Source organism: Poromitra crassiceps (genome assembly GCF_964638095.1).
Source record: "Poromitra crassiceps genome assembly, chromosome: 17".
Lineage (NCBI taxonomy): Eukaryota > Metazoa > Chordata > Actinopteri > Beryciformes > Melamphaidae > Poromitra > Poromitra crassiceps.
The window spans coordinates 27,717,394-27,739,310 of record NC_139635.1 but is presented as its reverse complement, the minus strand read 5'-3'; the positions used below and the strand labels follow the sequence as shown (position 1 = coordinate 27,739,310).

Genomic DNA, 21,917 nt, shown 5'->3' with positions numbered 1-21,917 from the left:
GTTTACATAGTAATATCACACAATATTCTGTGGGCCTCGAGAAATCACTGAAAACGCTCTGAAACGGCTGGCACGAGCATCCGTTTTCCAAAAGTGGCTGGCACTCAATGAGTTAACATCTATTTTGTACTTTTGTTAAGCTGTCATGATGTTAGCCATGTTTGACTCAAGATATTTTGCCATCTCTACTGGCAACACACTGTAAAAAGGTAAGAAGGGTCATTCTGTAGTGCTAAAAGTGAGATGGCTATAACCCCGATGGCCGGTGTGCATCTTCAGCCCACGACAACAATGCTCCAATTGGAACACATTATGAAAGACCAGAACAAGGCTTACTCCTCATGGGGCTACTGTCGCCCCACTCAAAGGTGTGGGCCCTCCTGAGTGCCTCCCTCTGCCCCTGGCTCTCCTCCACCAGAGGTTTGTGATCCCTCATCCCTGACAGCAGGTTCTTTAGGTTTTCCACTGTGGACAGAGCACAAAACATGCCTGATGTCAGACTAAATTCTCAACTCGTTACACTCCATTTCCATCTTCAGAGTAGCCAAAACGCAACTATGTGGAGAGAATGGGCGGGTTCGAAGGTCTGGACCCAGGCAAGACAAAACAATGGAACCTGCACTGAATACAGCAATAATCCATAACATTTTGGCGCTGCTGTCTGTTAGCCTGGGTAAACCCAGCCTCCACGTGACCTGCTCTCAGACCTGCTCTCAGTCTGTAGTGACTGAGAGCAGGTCTGAGAGCAGGTCACGTGGAGGCTGGGTTTATTCAGGCTAGCTGTCTGTGTCATGACTAACCCAGGTGGGTGAAATCATCAGCGATGTCACATATAACAGTATGCTGACTTTTTTCTCTGAATTCTGACTTTAATCTCGGAAATCAGACTTTTTTTTCCTCTGAATTCTGACATTAAAATCTGAATGCTGACTTTTTTCTCAGATTTCTGACTTTAATCTGAGAATGAGAGTTTAATCTCAGAATCCAGATTTTTTCCCTCAGAATCCTGACTTTTTCTCTCTTTTTTCAGAATTCTAACTTTATTTTCAGAATTCTGACTTTATTCTCAGAATCCTGACGAGTGTGGTGCAGGTAAAAAAAAAAAAAATTACAGTTAGCACTCTTCTTATGATTCTTATGAAAATACCCCCAAAAAACAAAAACAAAATTAAAACATGCCACCAGGGCGGAAATATGGAGAAAAAGGTGGCATTATAATGCCTCTCAGCAAATCTGAATTGAAAGTTGTGCTCCAAGTTGTCTTGAATGTGGTAAAACTACTTGAAAGCCATGGAGTGACCTGTATACCAGGGATGAGACAATAACCAGTATAATAATAATGACAATTATTATAAAAAACAACAACAACAGACAATAAAAAGTATTACTATATGCTGTGGTAAAAAAGAAAGTTACCTTGATCGCCGCAACTCTCGTCTGTCATCTTTGATGCCCTCTAATACATTGTTATATCAATTGTCATGTGCTGACTGGAGGATGCAGGCCAGTAACGCATTATTATTATTATCTCCGCCAGGGGATAATTTGTCCGGTCATGTGTGTCCGTGCGACATGTGTGAGTGCATGTGTTCCCTGTTGCTCTGTAGATAGAGCATTGCTGGGAGCAGTGGCGATTCTAGTAGTAGGGGCCCTAGGCAAAAATTCCCTGGGGCCCTTCCATTCTCATCACCATCATTTTATTAATAACCTGACACGAAAAATACATATAATTAGAATTCCTCAAGTTCCTAGGACATATTTTATTAGCCTATTCATAACTTCCATACATGGTGCAAAGTTAACTTTTTTGTCCACCGGCCAAATGTCTAGTGAATCTTCAAATGTTACCAGCCACTCAATGGATTAGCATTGTTTGTTTTTGGCTGGTGGTGAGTGAATCAAATCTACCTACCAGCCACTTGCAGATTTATATTTTATTACCAGCATTTGGCTGGTGAGTCGTGACTGGTGCTAATTGTGTGCCCTGTTTTCATAGCAATTAATAGCTTAACTATTAGCTTAGCGGTTAACTAAAAAAAAAAAAAAGTGACACCATTGCTAGCTGAATTTATTCAAGTAGCCTATCTCCCCATAGGTTGCTATACTAAAATAACAGTTATCTGCCTAATCAGTATCTGCTCCACTTGTTTTTTCCCCACATCCTCTTTTGTCTCTTTCGTTTTGACTTCCAGATAAATTCATTTACTTCATTCACTTTCGATTCAAGTGAATACGTGAATCATGCAAGTTTGATGGGAATGAGTCACATACTTGACTTGAATTGAAAGTGAAAGTGAATTCACGTCATTCAAAATTGGCCAGGGGATGACATGGAGCCCCTTTAGGGAGGTTTCAATGCCATTGCAAATTTTCCATTGGTTCTTTAATGGATAGGGGTTTGTGATTACTGCTGTGGAGTAAAGTTGGTCAGGCCTCAGGGGGCCCTAACGGACTGGGGCCCCAAGCAGTTGCCTGCCTTGCCTGTTCACAAGCTGCCCCTCTGGCTGGGAGGCAGTGTGGGGAGGCGGCCACGGGCAGCTCATTCGCAGCAGACAGAGAAGCTGAGGCATTTAAAAGTTATAACATGACTTCAGCCCAAACCCAGTTACAAACAACAAACAAATTGTTAGCCTCTATTGCCTCTATTGCCTCTAATATAGGCAATATAGGCAATCATGCTATGCTATGAGTAGCTATGCTACTATTATATGCGTGTGTAGTCATGTTTCTTATATAGTCTATTATGCAAACCCAATGAGTCCTCTATAAGTTTTTGGCTCTTTTTGCAACTGCTGCGCATGTTGCTTAATGCACTTTTTATAGCCTACCCTTTTTTTAAGTTTTGTTGTGATGCTTTTAAATGTCCATTTTATTCTCTTCTTTTATTCTTTTATTTTCCTGTCAACCATTTTATGTGAAGCACTTTGAATTGCCTCTGTGTATGAAATGTGCTATACAAATAAACTTGACTTGACTTGACTCTGAGGCTAACGAAATGTGAATGTCTGAGTTTCTTTTGAGCACACCATGTGAAATTACTATCTCTCGCCTCGCCTCCGTTCGTGTGTCACACTCTCGCAGCACCACTGAGAAGCAACAGAGAGAAACGATTCGCTTATTTGATTGGCCGAGTAGCATCATGTGTGATGATTTACAGCGCGTGCATTTGTGACAGGATGACAGATATGAAGAAGATGTTTAGATGTTTATGTTCATTGTTATGTTATATTTACCTTGGGGGACCAACTTTTATTTAGTTACGGCACTAACAAACATTCAGTATACATTGTTGTTGATAATGCACTACCGGATTTACGCCACAAGGCGGCACCTGTGAGCAAGTGATAACTGTTTGAACGAGATACGGGAGAAGAAGAGTTGTTTCAGTAGAAGAAGAGTTGTTGTTTTTCCGGTGTGAAGCAGTAGAATGCTAGCTGTAGCAACAGGCAGCAGCAGTGGTCGAGCAGCAGAGTACAAGAGGGGAATAGACGCTGTTTTGTGTTAATTTTGTTGCCAACTGAAGTAATAAAACCCCCCTTGGGACGAAACTCAAGTCCAGTGTCCGCCTCGAATCTCTGGCTGCAACATATTTGGCGAGCCCAGCCAGGAGAAGAGTTTTACGTGCGGGTGCGTCCGCCATTAGCTTACCGACACCCGACGGAGAAAGAGGACTTTTCTCCTGAGACGAACCTGAAAAAAAAGAGAGAGAAAAGAAGCGCGATTCGGTGATTAGCTGCACTCAATTCAAGATGGAGTTGGAGACCGTTCTAGACCACGCCACCACCACGCTGTGCCAACTAAGCCGGGACCGGATAGTGGAGGTCTGTGAATATCTCAAATGCATTGAAGATGTTGAGGCTGCTGCTAATAAGAGCCGACGAGCACTCGTTAAAATTGCAGAAAATAAGTTGGATGTTATTGAACAAGATGAAGAGCCGAAGGAAGCAATTCGGATCATTACTGAACTGATAAGTTTCATGGAAGATATGATGACAGAGGGAGGAGATGAGCGGGAGCGTCGCCAGCAAACAGAGATGAAAAAATACTTTGAGCTGCAGCAGTCACGCAAAGATTTAGATGACGAAATAAAAATGCTTGGTGAAAAATTGAACATTTCTGATGCCAAAGTAAACCCCATCCAGAACCTGTCATCAACCAGGGTGCCAGAAGTAACCATACGCAGGGAGTTCCGCATCTGTGGCCAAATCGGTGAGGGAGGACAGCGTGACAAGCTCTCATTCACCAACCTGATCCACCAGATGGAGAACGGGCTCCGCAAGGGTCATGGTGAGTCAGAAGTAATTGAGGCTGTGATAAGGGCCATCAGCCCAGGCCTAAAACTGCGTGACATGCTCGAGATAAAAAGTGATTTGACCCTGGCCCAGCTAAAAATCATATTAAAGGGACATTACAAAGAAGATGACACATCAGACCTGTACCAAAAACTGATCAATATTTCCCAGGAGCCAAGAGAGTCAGCACAAGACTTCCTGTTCAGAGCTATTGAACTAAAAGACAGACTTCTTTTTGCATCAAAGGGGGAAGAGGCAGATGAACACATTAGTGCAGATCTAGTCAAAAAGAAGTTCCTGAGGTCAGTTGGTACAGGTCTGCTCAATGACAATATCAAGTATCAGATCAAGCCCTTCCTTGATAACCCGGACGTGACAGATGAAACCCTGATTGAAAAATTAAATGAAGCAGCTAACCTTGATGCTGAGAGGCTAAATAAGCTCAAGAGGAACAACACCAAGACACCCAGAGTGAATGAGCTGCAGACAACCAGCGAGACGTGGGACCGTCCACAGGACTCTTCAACCCAGAACAAACAGCCGACGAGGGACATCAAAGAGCTTTCCAAGGAGAAGACAAAGGCAGCTCATCCCCCACCTGAGCCGGAGATGCACACCCTGGTGAGAGAGCTGAAAATGGAGGTAGCTGAGATGAGACAAATGGTGCTTGCTTCCATGAGCACTGGCAAGCCGCAGACCTCCAGGCAAACAACAGGGAGCAAGGACACTTGGAAAAGAGGCTGCAGGGCCTGCCAGGACAAAGGAGAGGGAGGAAGCTGCAGTCACTGCTTCAAGTGTGGTCAGCCAGGTCACATCTCCAGAGGATGCAGAGCTCCGCGTCAGGTGCAGGGAAACTTCGGAGGGTTGCTGCCGAGGGACCAGCAGTGACCCAGCAACGACCACCAGAGTCCCGCCGCTGCCACTACTGTCTACAAGAGGAAAGCACAGACAGACGGTTCCAGACATGTGCAGGTTGTTCAACCATAGTATATTGCTCCAAAGCGTGTCAGAAGTCTCAATGGCAGGAACACAAACCTCTGTGTAGAGCAGTCAGGCTAGTTGAGCAACACTTAGTGGAGGAAGAGGCACATCAAAATAAAATACCAGAGTCATGCAAAGTTGATTACCTTTCAGCAAAACAAGGAAAACGGCTTATTAAACTAATAGGGAAACGTAAAATGGTGAAATGTACCTTTGATAACGTACCAGTGACAGCACTTTGGGATACAGGCGCTCAGGCAACGGTAATAAATAACAACTGGCGAGCAGAGCACCTCCCAAACAGCACTATCAGAGCCATAGAGGAACTATTAGGGCCAGAACCACTGAATGGACTTGCCGCAAACCAGACTGAGATTCCATTTATGGGGTGGGTACCTGTAGAGTTTAAACTTGGTGGGTCAGAGACCTCCAGTGCTAGCCTGCTAGTACCAGTATTGGTTTCCAGTGATCCCAATGTGGCAGAGGATCCTATCATTGGCTTTAATGTAATAGAGGAAGTGATCAAGGAACAGCTTAAACAACAGCAGGGCGTTACAGCAAGTGACTGTGCCACAGAAATTGTAACGGGTGCTTTTGACATTAACTCTTGTGACGCAAAGACCTTTATTCAGCTAATGCACACTCACCAAGCCACTAGTGAGGGGACCATAGTGAAAACAGGAAAGGGTAGAGCTGTCTTACACCCAGGTGAAGTCACTACAGTTAGGTGTCGCGCACACACACAGACTGAGAATGATACGGTAATGCTGTTCTGCCCCAGTATGGACACAAGTCTACCAGAGGGGTTACACATTCAGGAGGTACTCTTCACCATGAAAAGGGGAAACTCTGCCACTGTCCCCATCTCTGTAATTAACACCACAGGGCACAGTATCACACTGAGCCCACGTCTTAGCCTGGGACACATAGAGAGCGTTAAAGCTGTGTACCCAGCAGCAGTCGAACCCGTGACACAAGGACAACCACAAATAAGCCCCGACAAAACGACACAAATAGACACAGACTGTTCAGACAAAACGACACAAATAGACACAGACTGTTCAGACATAACATGTCCCACTACAGACTGTAGTGAAGCTTGGGATCCCCCTGTAGTATTAGATCACTTAACTAGTGAGCAGCAGGCCCTAGTAAGAGACATGCTTAGGGAGGAATGTAAAGCCTTTAGTCGAGATGATAATGATGTAGGTTGTATACCTTCACTCCGAATGCACATCACCCTGAATGACCAGACACCGGTCCAAAAAACATATATCAGTGTGCCCAAGCCGTTACATCAGGAGGTAAAGGAGTATTTGCAGGACTTGATCAACAGGGGCTGGATTACAAAATCAAAGTCATCTTACTCGTCACCCATAGTGTGTGTAAGAAAAAAATCTGGTGATCTGAGACTCTGCATCGACTACCGTGAGCTAAATCGGAAGTCAGTGCCTGATAGACACCCTATTCCTAGGATACAAGACATGTTGGACAGTCTCTGTGGGAGCTCATGGTTTTCTGTATTAGATCAAGGCAAGGCGTACCACCAAGGCTTTGTAGATGAGGAAAGTCAGCCTCTCACCGCCTTCATCACGCCTTGGGGTTTATACCAATGGGTGAGGATCCCGTTCGGCCTGAGTTCAGCGCCGGCTGAATTTCAAAGGAGTATGGAGGAGTGTTTGTGGGGTTTGCGTGATGACATTTGCCTGCCTTACCTTGATGATAATTTAGTTCACAGTAAATCCTTCAAAGACCATGTAGACCACGTAAAAACAGTCTTGCAACGATATCAGCGACATGGGGTAAAGCTCACGCCAAAGAAATGTGGACTGTTTATGGCCAAAATTAGATTTTTGGGGAGGGTAGTGTCTGAAGAGGGTCACAGTATGGACCCAGCGGAGGTAGCCCCCGTACAGGCACTAAAAGAAAGACATCCTAGCACAGTGGGGGAAGTCAGGCAGATTTTAGGTTTCCTGTCCTACTACAGAGCATATATTAAAGACTTTTCTTCTATAGCGAAGCCCTTGTATGAACTGATAGCAGCCCCACCCACTGACTCCACTCCATCTCGAAGCCCCAGAGGATCTAAGAAGAGGAAAATAAAGAAAGGAAAGCAAGGACAGTTGCCCTCAACCACACCAGTCACATGGACTGACAGTCATCACCAGGTCCTGAGCCATCTAGTAGATAAACTCTCCAACCCTCCCATCCTAGGCTATCCAGACCTAAATGAACCGTTTGTCCTGCACACTGACGCTTCTCAGGCAGGACTGGGAGCCGTGCTATACCAGCGCAGCCAGGGCAAGCTGAAGGTAATAGCCTATGGGTCCAGAACGCTCACCCCCCCAGAGAGAAACTACAACCTGCACTCGGGTAAGCTAGAGTTTCTGGCTCTTAAGTGGGCTATCTGCGAGCGTTTTAGAGACTATCTCTTCCATGCCCCTTCTTTTGTCGTATACACCGATAATAACCCGCTCACGTATATATTGACAACAGCCAAGTTAAATGCTGTAGGACAGAGGTGGGTAGCTGAATTAGCAGATTTTAATTTCACAATAAAATACAGGCCAGGCAAAGCGAATGCAGATGCAGACTGCTTATCAAGATTGCCAATTGATTTTGAGAACTACATAGGCCAGTGCACACAGTCAGTCTGTCAGGAAGCAGTCAGGGCGACAGAACAGGGCATTCTAGTACAACAACAAGAACATAGCCCACCCTTTAGTTCTGTTTCTTTTAATGCTCTTCAGGAACCAATAGAAATTGAGAACCTGCTTAACACAGTTCAACCAATATCCAGGGGCGAGATTAAAACAGCTCAGCAACAAGATCCTGTGATAGGCAAAATGTATGACTACAAAATGAGAAATAAGAGGCCTACTGCACAAGAGCTTAAGGATGAGGGTCTTGAGTTTACCGCCCTAGCCAGGGAGTGGGGTCGGTTAGAAATCAGGGCAGATGGGACCATGCATCGGAAGACTCGAACAAAAAGCCAGCTCGTGCTCCCAGACGTGTACCGCCCACTAATTTTAAATGAGCTGCATAAGAAAATGGGACATTTGGGCTCTGAAAGGACAGTGAATTTAATAAGGGACCGTTTCTTCTGGCCCAAGATGCAAAGAGACATAGAACACTTTGTGACAAACATATGTGAGTGTCTCAAGAAAAAGAAACCAAACAGACAAGCACGGGCACCCATGTTGAGTATTGAAACCACTCACCCGTTTCAGCTGGTATCAGTCGACTTCTTGCATCTAGAAGAATGTAGAGGTGGTTATGAATACATATTGGTTATAGTGGACCACTACACTCGCTTTGCCCAAGCGTATGCCACCACTAACAAGTCAGCAAAAACTGTGGCAGATAAACTGTTCAATGATTTCTGTCTCAAGTTTGGTTTCCCAGAAAAACTGCACCATGACTTGGGGGGAGAATTCCAAAACAAGCTGCTGCACCATCTGAAATCACTCTCTGGTGTCCAGGGGTCTCATACTAGTCCGTATCACCCTCAAGGGAATGGACAGACAGAGAGATTCAACAGGACTCTTCTCTCAATGTTAAGAACACTCACTGAAGAACAGAAAAGTGACTGGAAAAACCACCTCCCCAAGGTCATACACGCCTATAACTGCACAACTAACGAGTCCACGGGCTACTCTCCATTCTTTCTACTTTTTGGCAGGCCACCCAGACTGCCAGTGGACTTGCTGTTTGGCGTTGAACCTCAGGACTGTCCCGGGTCTTATCAGGAATATGTGGAGAGGTGGCGAAAGAGGATGGTTGAGGCATACGACATCGCCTCCAGAAATGCTTCCAAGTCAGCTGATAGAGGAAAGAGACAATATGACAAGAAAGTGTATGGTCCTACACTGCAAGTGGGCAGCCGTGTCCTGGTGAGAAATGTGGCTGAGAGAGGAGGACCAGGGAAAATACGCTCCTACTGGGAGGATAACATTTATGTCATCAAAAGTCAGAAAGGTGAGGACAGTCCAGTGTTTGAGGTGGAGCCAGAGCGTGGCAAAGGCAGGACAAGAATCCTTCACAGAAACATGCTGCTACCATGTGACTTCCTTCCACTCACTGATGATAAAAATGAGACTCTCATCACGAAGCGGGCGAAGAGCGGAAGTGGTAACAGAAACAGACAAACACCTGTGACAAGACACACACAACACACAGATTCTGAGGAGGAATCAGATGAGGATTTCCCGGAAGTGACATTAACCTGGCCTTCAACTGAGCCACACTCATCTGCACTTAACGCCACAGCCCCAGAGTTCTACCCGGAGAGTGAAAGTTCTGAGCCAGCACAGAGCGAGCCTCTTATTGCTGAGGAGGGACAGGAGATCCGTGAGGACAGTGCAGAGGTTGTTGTGGCAAGTGAGGTGGACAGCTCAGAGGATGAAGTCGTTGAGGAGATAGGGCGAGAGGGACTGTATCCGAGGAGACAGAGGCGACAACCCCAGACTCTCACCTATGACAGACTTGGCCAGCCAAGTTTCACAGAGAGAACGGTTTATCGAATCTCTGGCTGCAACACATTGGTCTGTGAGCTTCCTGGCAGATAAACCAGTAGTACCATAAATACTATAAAAGCATGTGCCGGTTAAAATAGAAACGCTCCGTGAAAATGTAAGTTATCAATGATTTGTAGGTTATAGGGCTCGGTCCGGATAGGACGGTGTCTCGGTCCGGATGCGGACCGGAGTCCGGACTTTGAGGATCGCCGGTATAGAGTATATAGGCTATGCAATCAGGACAAGGATCTGGAGCTCACCATAAACAACACACTAGTGAGGGATCCCACTACACTGGCATCTGGCTTGAACCACTTCTTTATTGAGTCAGTAAATGACATAGCCAAGCTCTTTCCCCCTCCTGTTTGCATGGACAGCCCTGTCAACCCCTCCCACCCAATCTTTGAGCTCACAGAAATAACTGACTTAGAAGTTGCCAAAATCATAGGTAGCCTAAGGAACTCCACAGCCAAGGACGTCTTTGGCTTCAACACCAACTTCATTAAAGAGCATAAAGACGCTCTGGTCCGCCCTATCACCCACCTGGTCAATCTGTCCATTAAACATGCAGTGGTTCCCTTGGTCTGGAAGATGGCAGTAGTCACCCCAATTTTTAAAGCTGGGAAGAAAACTGATATGTCTTTAAAAAATTATAGACCGATAAGCATTTTACCGATCATCTCAAAAATAGCTGAGAAATGGGTTGCCAAGCTTTTGGTTGAACATCTCAGCAACGAACACCCTCTGCTGCATCCCTTGCAATTTGGTTTTCGGGCCCATCACTCGACCGAGACGGCCATTTCTGTTCTAGTTGAAAAAATCAAGGGGCTTCTAGACTGCAATGCTTGTGTCAGTGCTGTCTTTTTAGATTTAAAGAGAGCATTTGATACGGTGAACCACCAAGTCCTTCTGTCCAGACTAACTCACTTTAACTTCTCCAATCATGCACTGAACTGGTTTAAATCTTATTTAGCCAACAGAACACAATGTGTAATGGTAGACGGGGCCAAGTCCTCCTATTTGGAGTGTCCAGTGGGCGTTCCCCAAGGGTCAGTCCTTGGACCACTCCTGTTCTCATTATTTATTAATAACTTGCCATATTTCTGCTCAAATCTGCACTCCCAGATACAGTATATGCGGATGATGCAGTAATTTTCACCCCTGCCAAAAACATCGCGGAGGCCTCTCGCCTCCTAACATCCGCTGCATCTGAGGTACAGAATTGGCTTTCCAAATCCTGCCTATTGTTAAACACCATGCATGATGTTCACCAAACGTCCTCATGCAGCAACCCGCTCAAATGTTTTCTTCAATGATGTAGAACTGGAATTAGTATCAGAATTTAAATACCTAGATGTGATATTAGACCCCACACTGACCTTTAAGAACCAGGTTAAAAAGGTTGCTAACTCGGTAAAATTCAACCTGCTCAACTACCGTAGTCCTCCTGGACTACTGTGTGACCAGCTGGTCTCTCACATGCACATCCACACTCAAACCACTTGAGTCAGTCTATAAAAGAGCACTAAAAGTATTTGATAAAAAACCCGTTCCTACCACTATTGTAACATCCTGGTCAAACACAACTTACTAAGTTTCAATATTCATTTCCTTTAAATATGCATGCACCGTTTCAAGGTACTAAATGGCCTTGCCCCTCCCCCGCTAAATGAGTACATCAATCAGAGACCTGTATCTGGATCCACAACCAGAACCACCAGAGCCTCAATTAGAGGCGATTGTGTTATCCCATACAGGCGCACCACCTTTGGCCAGACAGTTCTGTCTGTCAAGGGTGGCAAACTCTGGAACACAATTCCGTCGGCCATAAGGGAATGCCCAACACTAGGCATGTTTAAGGGTCAAGTGAAGAGATGGCTGAAGTCCACTCAACTATGTACTAATCACTAGGGAATAGAACAGTATGTTTATACTGTATGGATATGTGTGTTGTATCTCTGTATTTTTTATTTTTTTCTCTTATATCTGTTTGAGTATGTCTTCTTTGTAGATCTTACTTTTTAGCTGGATGTTGATCCCAAACTCAGGTTTTAGTATCAGACTGTATATTCCTGTATATTTTGTACTTTGCACTTTGTACTTAGCTATGTAGAGCTCTAATCTCAGGTTCGCACTTTGCACTTTGCATTGTGTTTACATTTTAAATATGTTATGCACTAAGTTACTTTTCCCCCTATCAGGACCATTTCTCTGCATACTTGCACTTTGTATTGTGTTTACATTTTAAATATATCTTTGTTGCACTATGTTACTTTTTACCCCTACCAGGACTCCAAGCCTGTATCATCTGGCAGGGGGACTAACAATGGGAATCAGTCCTGTGACTGCAATTGTCAAGCATTTACATTTTTTTTTAATGGTAGCTTGTAAAGCGAGTTTCAGGAGCAGAACCACACAATCAATCAGGCGTTCATAGCCACGCCTCCCCAGGTATACTCAACTTCCTATATAACCTCACCTAACCCACTGTCTCTTCTTGGCTCTTGTTCGTGCAACACACACAACAGCAACAGCCTACAAAATAACCGATCAAATAGCCCACGGCTATACTATTCTGAACACGTTTGAAATTGTCCGATCTCGGAAGCTAAGCAGTGTCGGGCCTGTTTAGTACTTGGATAGAAAGAAAGAAACGTTATCGTTACTCACCGTTGTTCAAGATGAGCTTCACCAGCGTCGCCGACGTCTTCCACATTTCCGCGTCGGACGAGGAGCTCTTTCCAGAGAGACAGCAGGACCAGATTCCGCCGAGCGGCGACCTCTTCCATGCCGAAGGCAGCCCAGCCCCGGTGGACAAGTCCCCGGCGTCAGCCACTGCCAGGCCGGCCGGCTCTGTCGCTTCCACAGTAGTAATTCCCATCGGCTCATCCCTCCACGAGCTTCGCGGCTACGTCAGCTCAACCTCCAGCGCCTCCGACGGACCCTCCACTCCCCCCCGCTCGCTTCCAATACGGGCCGGACAAGGTAGGGGTAGAGCCCCAATCAGGTCAGTCCACCGCCGTTCTCCGTCTCCTGCATGGTCTCCAACTCATGGCCGCTCCGCAGGCAGGCCCCGCCGTCACCATGCCCCGGTGAGATCCTCTGGTATGCTGATATCAGATTGGACAGTAGCCTCGCTTCAGAAAGCGCTGAGGGATGGGGGAATACATTTCTATCGTACCGATAATAAGGCTACGCTGTTTGGCCGTTTAAACCCAGCTAAACAGAGTAGCCTAGCTACTCACCATCACACCACCAGTTCATTTCCGGATGACGTCACCACGTTCGCACGTAATCCGCCGATGCCTCGCAACGTCACCACCCCATTTAAAGGGACAGTACAGACAAGAAGTGAAAGGCAGCAGAGACGCATGGATGCTTCACCAGAAGATCCTCAACGGCCCAGAATGATATTATCCAGCCCTAGACGTCTTCGCTCTCAAGCACCAGTCCGTCAAAGAAGTCCACGCAGGCAGCCCGCCCCACACCGCACCGGGATGCGATCAGGCACCGGGATAACTCCAGGCACCGGGATGTCTCCAGGCACCGGGATGTCTCCAGGCACAGGGATGTCTCCAGGCACCGGGATGCCAACGCCCTTTGTAAACTACAAACAGCACCTGCAGTATTCACAGTCTGCACTGCAGCCGATCCAGGCAGGCCTACCTGCAACCCCCGCCACCTACTCCCTCCACCCTCAGCATATGGCACCAGTGTTACCTTCACAGCCCGCCCCGGCGCAGCAGGCCGCCGCCACCTTCACGCTCGCTACTGCGGCCCCACCCGGCCATATTCCATACTCTGCTCCTTCCCGGCCTTCTCCGGTTCCTGCTTCCCTGCGCAAGCAGATTCTCGACGGTACATACGTCGATCTCGCGCTCCTCCTCCTACCGTCTCTTCATGAATCACAAGCAGGCAGGATTCTTGAAGAGCGGGACGGCACTTTGGTCCAATTGAAGCAGGGGGCGCTATCTCGTTCCAAGGAACTCACTCCCATTGAGTTTGCTTATGCCTTCTCCCTCTTCAGGGACGTCCTGTGCTCCCAGTTCCCAGCCCGCCGCTCGGAGATGGATGATTACTTGACAATCATTCTAAACTTGGCCCTCCGGTTCGGCGGGAACGGGTTCTACAAGTACCATATTCACTTCTCTTCGGACGCCGCGGCTCGTCTATCCCAGTTCAATGAGAACACTCTATGGGGCACGCTCGACACCGAGCTTTACTGTCGCATATTCGCCGATCGTGCAGCCGTGTCATGCTCCTTATGTGAGGCCCCATCCCACCCGGCCTCTACCTGTTCCATCCCCACCCATGCCTACCCTGCTCGTGCCCGTGCCGACCCGCCCCCTTCCCGACAAAGGGCCCAGACGTACTCGCGTTTCTCATCATCTGCCCCGCCGGCGCCCCTGCTCCCACAGCCTGCCCAACCCGCCTGCTCAGTCACCTTCCCCACCACCGGTGGAATCGATAGGAAAGGCAGGCCAGTCATGAACCAGGCAGGCCGCTCTATTTGTAATAACTTCAACGATGCCGGGTGCTTAATGTCACAATGCAGATTTCTGCACGTCTGCTCTTTCTGCGGCGGCGGCCATGCTCGCTCGGCATGCCCCCATAACCCTACTACACAAAAGCTAGGTAAGCATCTTTCCACCCCAGTCAACATCCCTGCCCTGGCGACAGCGCTCAAAGGCCACCCCGACCCGGCCTTCGTTACATTCCTAGTGGACGGATTCCGAAACGGCTTCCATCCAGGGATCTCTGTGTTGCCATCAGTCTCCTTCGAATGTGAAAACCTCAGGTCTGCCACCAACGAGCCTGAGGTAGTAGATAGATTGCTGGCCAAGGAGGTCAAGGAGGGTTTCATGATTGGCCCGTTTGCCCACCCTCCCTTCCCGGACTTCCGGATCAGCCCCCTCGGCATAGCGACAAGGAAGTACTCCGGAAAACAGCGAATAATAATAGACCTTTCAGCGCCCCACGGCAAAAGTGTGCCAAGCATCAATAGTTTGATACCGAGCGAGGACTTCTCCCTCCAGTACACGACGGTGAACCACGCCATCGCTCTCATTAAGCTCGCCGGCAGAGAGTCGTGGCTTTCCAAGGCCGACATCACGAGCGCTTTTAAAGTCCTTCCTCTCCGGCCCGACTTCTGGCGCTACTTTGGAGTACGCTGGCGGGGGGCTTATTACTTCGCAGTAAGACTCACTTTTGGTTGCAAAAGTAGCCCCAAGCTGTTCGACACCTTATCAGAGGCCCTCTGTTGGATCCTGTCCAATAATAAAGGAATCCCGTTCCTCGTCCATCTCCTGGACGACTTCCTCATTGTTTCCCCTCCCTCGTCACCACCTGCCCACGGCCTGGTCACCTTGACCTCAGTTTTTGCCGAACTGGGAGTTCCTCTGTCAGTCGAGAAGACAGAGGGACCTTCTAAGGTCTTAGAGTTCCTCGGCATCACCCTGGATACGGCCCGCTTCCAAGCTTCTCTACCAATAGAGAAGCTGAACAGAATTTGCCTCCTGATATCAAACTTCCTCCTGGCCCCATACTGCACCAAACGCCAGCTCCTCTCCCTATTGGGCCACCTCAATTTCGCCCTGCGCATCATTCCCCAAGGGCGGGCTTTCATCTCCCACCTGCTGTCCATTGCATCCTCCGTACATTCCCTTCTGACTCGCGTCGTTCTGGACAACTCGTGCCGTGCAGAGCTTCGCTTGTGGCTCCACCTCCTAGCAGGTTGGAACGGGATCACGTTCTTTTACGACGACCTCGTGACAAGTCCGCAGGACATTGGCCTTTTCACGGACGCAGCATCTTCCATCGGTTTTGGGGGTTTCTACGGCGACAGATGGTTCGCGGAAAAATGGCCCCCAGAGCTCTCAAACATGAGCCAGGTCACCTCCTCTGCCTTGCACGAAATATACCCCATAGTAGTCGCCGCAGTTCTGTGGGGCCACGAATGGTCTCGCAAAGCCGTCCTCATACATTCCGACAACTTAGCCGTAGTCGACATCATCAATAAAGGCCGTTCCAACTCCCCATCCATCATGCCTTTCATGCGCCGCCTAGTCTGGCATTCGGTCACTCACAACTATATCCTCCGTGCAGCCCATGTCCCCGGCCACTGCAATACCATTGCTGACGCTCTCTCTCGTTTCTCTCTGCAGAAATTCAGAAGATTGGCTCCTCACGCCGAAACCCATCCTACACCAGTTCCTCCGTATTCTGCCTTGATCTTCAACGTGTAAATCCTGCCCTTCTTCCCCTCATCCTCCAATCTCAAAATGCCATCATCAACAGTGTCTCCCAATCAACTCTATCTTCCTACTGGTCAGCTTGGAAATGCTTCCACCTGTTCCACTACCGTTACAACATCACCTTCCCCACATTCGATCTAGTCACAATAACCAGCTTCATCTCATACGCCCACTCCGTCATGACCGTTCAAACTCAAACCATCAGGTCATACCTCAGTGGAATCAGCTTTTTCTCCAAACTCATAACCGGCAGTCCAAGCATATCATCCAATCACCCCCAAGTAGCCTCTCTCCTCAGAGGTCTCCTTCGTCAGGAACCTACCAGAGAGCCACAACGCCTTCCCCTCACTTTCGATTTGCTGTCAGCATGTATCCATACCCTCCGCACTGGCTACGATACTCCTCACGTAGCACGAACCTTAGAGGCCATGTTCGTGCTGGCGTTCTTTGGTTTTCTTCGCTGCTCCGAATTCACCGCCTCGACACTCATCTTCAACCCTCGCCGACATGCATGCACTCCCGATCTTCTCCACTACTCAGAAGACACCATGGTATTCTACCTTAAACATTCTAAAACCAACCAAACCGGTCAGCCTACCCCCATCTTCTATTTCAACGCTCCGTCACCGCTGAATCCTTTCCAAGTCCTTTCATCTTACCTCAATTACCGAAACTCATCTGGCCATACACCCACTGATCCTCTGTTCATCACCAACTCCGGCCAAGTGGTCACTCGTTTCTGGTTCCACCATCACCTCCGCCAAGTCCTCTCCTCATCCGGCATATGCCCCATCCACTACTCCGGCCACTCATTCAGAATCGGTGCCGCCACTTCAGCCTCACGCAACGGAACCCCGGATCACTTCATCCAACTCATGGGCCGCTGGTCCTCCCAGACCTATCATCGTTACATTCGGTCAGATCTCAAAGATCTCCGTTCTGCCGTTCTCCGTTTATTCAACTAATTGGAGGTTTTGGGGTCTCACGAATCCGAGCTCCTGCCGGACGCACCGGAAGAGTGAACGTAGGCCGGACCCCGCCTAACCTCCCCAAACCACTACGATTCGCCGAGACGAATCTCTCCACCGAGATGGATCTCAATTACTCCGCCGAGACGGAGCTCATCCATTTAAATAAATGGTTAAACGTTCCTGGTTGTAGTGTGGTTCTTGCTAGTGAATGGTAGCTTGTAAAGCGAGTTTCAGGAGCAGAACCACACAATCAATCAGGCGTTCATAGCCACGCCTCCCCAGGTATACTCAACTTCCTATATAACCTCACCTAACCCACTGTCTCTTCTTGGCTCTTGTTCGTGCAACCCTCCCCCCCACCCTTTTGTGCTCTATCTCTCCTCTCTTCTCCGCCTCCTCGTTCTATCTCTTGCATAGGTACCTAGAAGCAGAAGGGGTCTCACGAATCCGAGCTCCTGCCGGACGCACCGGAAGAGTGAACGTAGGCCGGACCCCGCCTAACCTCCCCAAACCACTACGATTCGCCGAGACGAATCTCTCCACCGAGATGGAGCTCAATTACTCCGCCGAGACGGAGCTCATCCATTTAAATAAATGGTTAAACGTTCCTGGTTGTAGTGTGGTTCTTGCTAGTGAAATGTTCATTAATGTGCACCTGTCCCCTATCGAACAAATAAATGAATACTTACTGTAAGACAGGATATAAGCACAATACATGCTGCTCACTCTTGACCATATGCTAAACTCAATTAAACACGTTGGTGGTTCAATGTTGCCTTATCGGCATGCAAGCGGTTCCCTTCGCAGTTTGGCCATGGTTAGGTGTAGCTGTGCCTGGCGGAGATCAGGGCTCATATTCACAACTTCTTTTTTATCTTACCACTCCGAAATCCTCCTTATTATATAAAAGGGACTAAGTGCGAACTAAGAGCACGAGCACAATTTCAAAAGGACATAGCGAGCCGCAACGTTATGTGTCTGACTGAAACCTCGCTCTCACCTGAGACAGCAGACCACGCCATCACAATACCTGGATTCAGCGTGCACAGGGGAGACAGAGACGCAAAACTTTCCGGTAAGAAAAGAGGGGGCGGTGTTTGTTTGATGATTAATAAGAACTGGAGTACCAACAACACTAATATCGGGACGTATTGCTCAGCAGACCTGGAGTATGTCATGCTTCAGTGTGCGTACCTCACTACAGTCCGAGGGAATTTACCACAGTCACCCTCACAGCTGTGTATATCCCACCACAAGCAGACACAAATAACACTCTCAGAGAATTGGACCACGCGATCAGCGCACAGAAGGCAAGACAGCCAGAAACGGCGCTGGTAGTGGCAGGGGACTTTAACAGAGCGAACCTGAAAAAAAGAATGCCCACCCTCCACCAGAACATACATTTCAACACACGGGGAAAAAACACATTGGATCAGTGCTACACAAATATCCCTGGCTGCTATAAAGCAACGTGACCCCCATTCGGCAAATCGGACCACGCCTCTATCTGGCTCGTCCCTAGACACAAACAAAAGCTCAAACAACACCCCCCAGCCTACCGAACCGCCCAACGCTGGTCAGACCAATCAGATGACATCCCCCCTCCTCTCCTCCCCCTCCCCACCACCTCTCCTCGTTGTGTGGCTTAGCCTTCCCAAATGTTGAAATGTGTTTTTTAGAATTTAATACATAAAATTGGGAATGTTACATTCAATTTCATTCAGACTGTCTGGCACTCAATCGTCGCCATTTTCCCCTGGAGTCTTCCCTGTTGACAATGTGCCAAAACCCGACGCGCTGATAGAAAAATCTCCATGGACGAGCCGCGCTCAGGCCTCGCCCCCCGACACACCCCGTGCGATGATGCCAAAATCGCCGCGCCCTATGCGCTTGGCTGTATGGAGTCCCGGATCTGCCGTATCAACAAATAAATGAATAAATGTATAAATGAGCAGATAAATACATGTATCATAAATATATGTAGAAATAAATGTAGATGACATAAATGTATATATATGTGTATTTTCCTATTTTTGTACGTTTTATATATTTATTTAATGATTTATTTGTGTATTTATACATTTATACATTTATACATTTATTTATACATTTATACATTTATTTATACATTTATACATTTATACATTTATTTATACATTTATACATTTATTTATACATTTATACATTTATTTATACATTTATACATTTATTTATGGCATTTATTTATGTGTGTTTTATTTTATTTCTGTCTGTTTTATTTACCTCCCATTTATTTCTGTGCCTTGTATTTAGTGATGTCTCCTTTGTATTTAGTGATGCGTCCTTGCTTCCTTTCCTTTTCTGTATGCATTTCTGCCTACTCAATGCAAATTAGGGGGGCGGCCCGTGCATTTATGCCTGCTGCTCAATGCAGATTAGGGGGCTGGCCGTCATGGGCTCAAGTCTTTGCCTATTGGCTCGAATGCACATTGTCCTATCTGCTCCAAACTTGTCATGCATGATAAGTGTCCATGCCTGAAGATATCTGCACATCAATATCCATTTACACTCATAGCGCCACCTACTGGCAACAGGAAATGACATGTTTTACACTTACATGAACTGCTCAGAGTGGGTTGAACACATCCACCTCGGATGTGGTCAGAAAATCCTTTACCACCCAATGCAGCTTCATTTTGACGATTATGAGTGCTCATTGACTGGCGTGGGCGTGGCGCCATGGCGAATGTTGATGTTTCGCCATCACACAGGAAGTTGGAGTAACTTCATTGTAGATTGTCCAATCTGCTCCAAACTTGTCATGCATGATAACTGTACATGCCTGAACACATCTAGATGTCAATATCCATTTATAGTCATAGCGCCCCCTACTGGCAACACAGAAAGTGCTTTGTAACTTGGCCCTACATGCTCACACGTGCACCAAACTTCACATGTTTGATGAGCATCCCAGCCTGAAGACATCTAGATGACCATTTCGAGTGATAGGCAGAGCACCCCCTACTGGCCACGCAGAAAGCGGTTTGTAACTCGGCCGTACATGGTCACACCCGCAACAAACTTCACATGTTTCATGAGCATCCCAGACTTCACACATGTACATGCCAATATAGCATTATAGGCAGAGCGCCTCCTACTGGCAACACATGAAGTTGATTGTAACTCAACTGAACGTTGTCCTATCTGCTCCAAACTTGTCGTGCATGATAAGTGTCCATGCCTGAAGATATCTGCAGATCAATATTCAGTGATAGTTACAGCGCCACCTACTGGCAAAAGGAAATGACACAAGTTTTACACGTACATGAACTGCTCATAGTGGGTTGACCACATCCACCTCAGATGTGGTCAGAAAAGCCTCAAGCTCTCGATTAACCTTCATTGTGAGGATTATGGGTAAGACATTGATATGTCAATATCCATTTATAGTCATAGCACCCCCTACTGCCAACACATAAATCATTTTGTAACTCGGCAGTACATGGTCCCCCGCGCACCAAAATACACATGTTTGATGACCATCCCAGCCTGAAGACATCTAGATGAACATTTTGAGTGATAGGCAGAGCGCCCCCTTCTGGCCACACAGGGAGTTGGAGTAACTCCATTGTAGATTGTCCAATCTGCTCCAAACTTGTCATGCATGATCAGTGTACATACCTGAAGACATCTAGATGTCAACATCCATTTATAGTCATAGCGCCCCCTACTGCCAACACAGACAGTGGTTTGTAACCCGGCCCTACATGCTCACACGCGCACCAAACGTCACATGTTTGATGAACATCCCAGCCTGAAGACATCTATAGGACCATTTGGAGTTAGTGGCAGAGCGCCCCCTACTGACCACACAGGAAGTTAGAATAACTCCATTGTAGATTGTCCAATCTGCTCCAAACTTGTCATGCATGATAAGTGTCCATGCCTCAAGCCATCTATATGTCAATATCCATTTATAGTCATAGCGCCCCCTACTGGCAACAAAGAAAGTGGTTTGTAACTTGGCCCTACATGCTCACACGCGCACCAAACGTCACATGTTTGATGAGCATCCCAGCCTGAAGACATCTATAGGACCATTTGGAGTTAGAGGTAGAGCGCCCCCTACTGGCCACAGAGGAAGTTAGAGTAACTCCATTGTAGATTGTCCAATCTGCTCCAAACTTGTCATGCATGATAAGTGTCCATGCCTCAAGCCATCTATATGTCAATATCCATTTATAGTCATAGTGCCCCCTACTGGCAACAAAGAAAGTGGTTTGTAACTTGGCCCTACATGCTCACACGTGCACCAACTTCACATGTTTGATGAGCATCCCAGCCTGAAGACATCTAGATGACCATTTGGAGTTATAGGCAGAGCGCCCCCTACTGGCCACACAGGAAGTTGGAGTAACTTTATTGTAGATTGTCCAATCTGCTCCAAACATGTCATGCATGATAAGTGTCCATGCCTGTACACATCTATATGTCAATATCCATTTATAGTCATAGCGCCCCCTACTGGCAACACAGAAAGTGGTTTGTAACTTGGCCCTACATGCTCACACGCGCACCAAACTTCACATGTTTGATGAGCATCCCAGCCTGAAGACATCTAGATGACCATTTGGAGTTAGAGGCAGAGCGCCCCCTACTGGCCACACAGGAAGTTAGAGTAACTCCATTGTAGATTGTCCAATCTGCTCCAAACTTGTCATGCATGATAAGTGTCCATGCCTCAAGCCATTTATATGTCAATATCCATTTATAGTCATAGCGCCCCCTACTGGCAACACATAAAGTGGTTTGTAACTTGGCCCTACATGCTCACACGCGCACCAAACGTCACATGTTTGATGAGCATCCCAGCCTGAAGACATCTATAGGACCATTTGGAGTTAGAGGTAGAGCGCCCCCTAC

At 47.3% G+C, this 21,917-nt stretch overlaps 1 protein-coding gene across 2 annotated transcripts in view; it reads right to left on the bottom strand.

The window, feature by feature from the left end:
- Positions 1 to 21,917, bottom strand: part of LOC310791782 (uncharacterized protein) — a 134,980-nt gene that overhangs the window by 33,730 nt on the left and 79,333 nt on the right. Inside the window, exon 11 of one of the 2 annotated variants that reach the window (XM_083653446.1) lies at positions 337 to 465. The exons of the other annotated variant lie outside the window; for it this stretch is intronic. Coding sequence (XP_083509572.1) covers positions 337 to 465 — 129 coding nt within the window. The remainder of the gene's footprint in view (positions 1 to 336; positions 466 to 21,917) is intronic. 2 annotated transcript variants of the gene reach the window in all.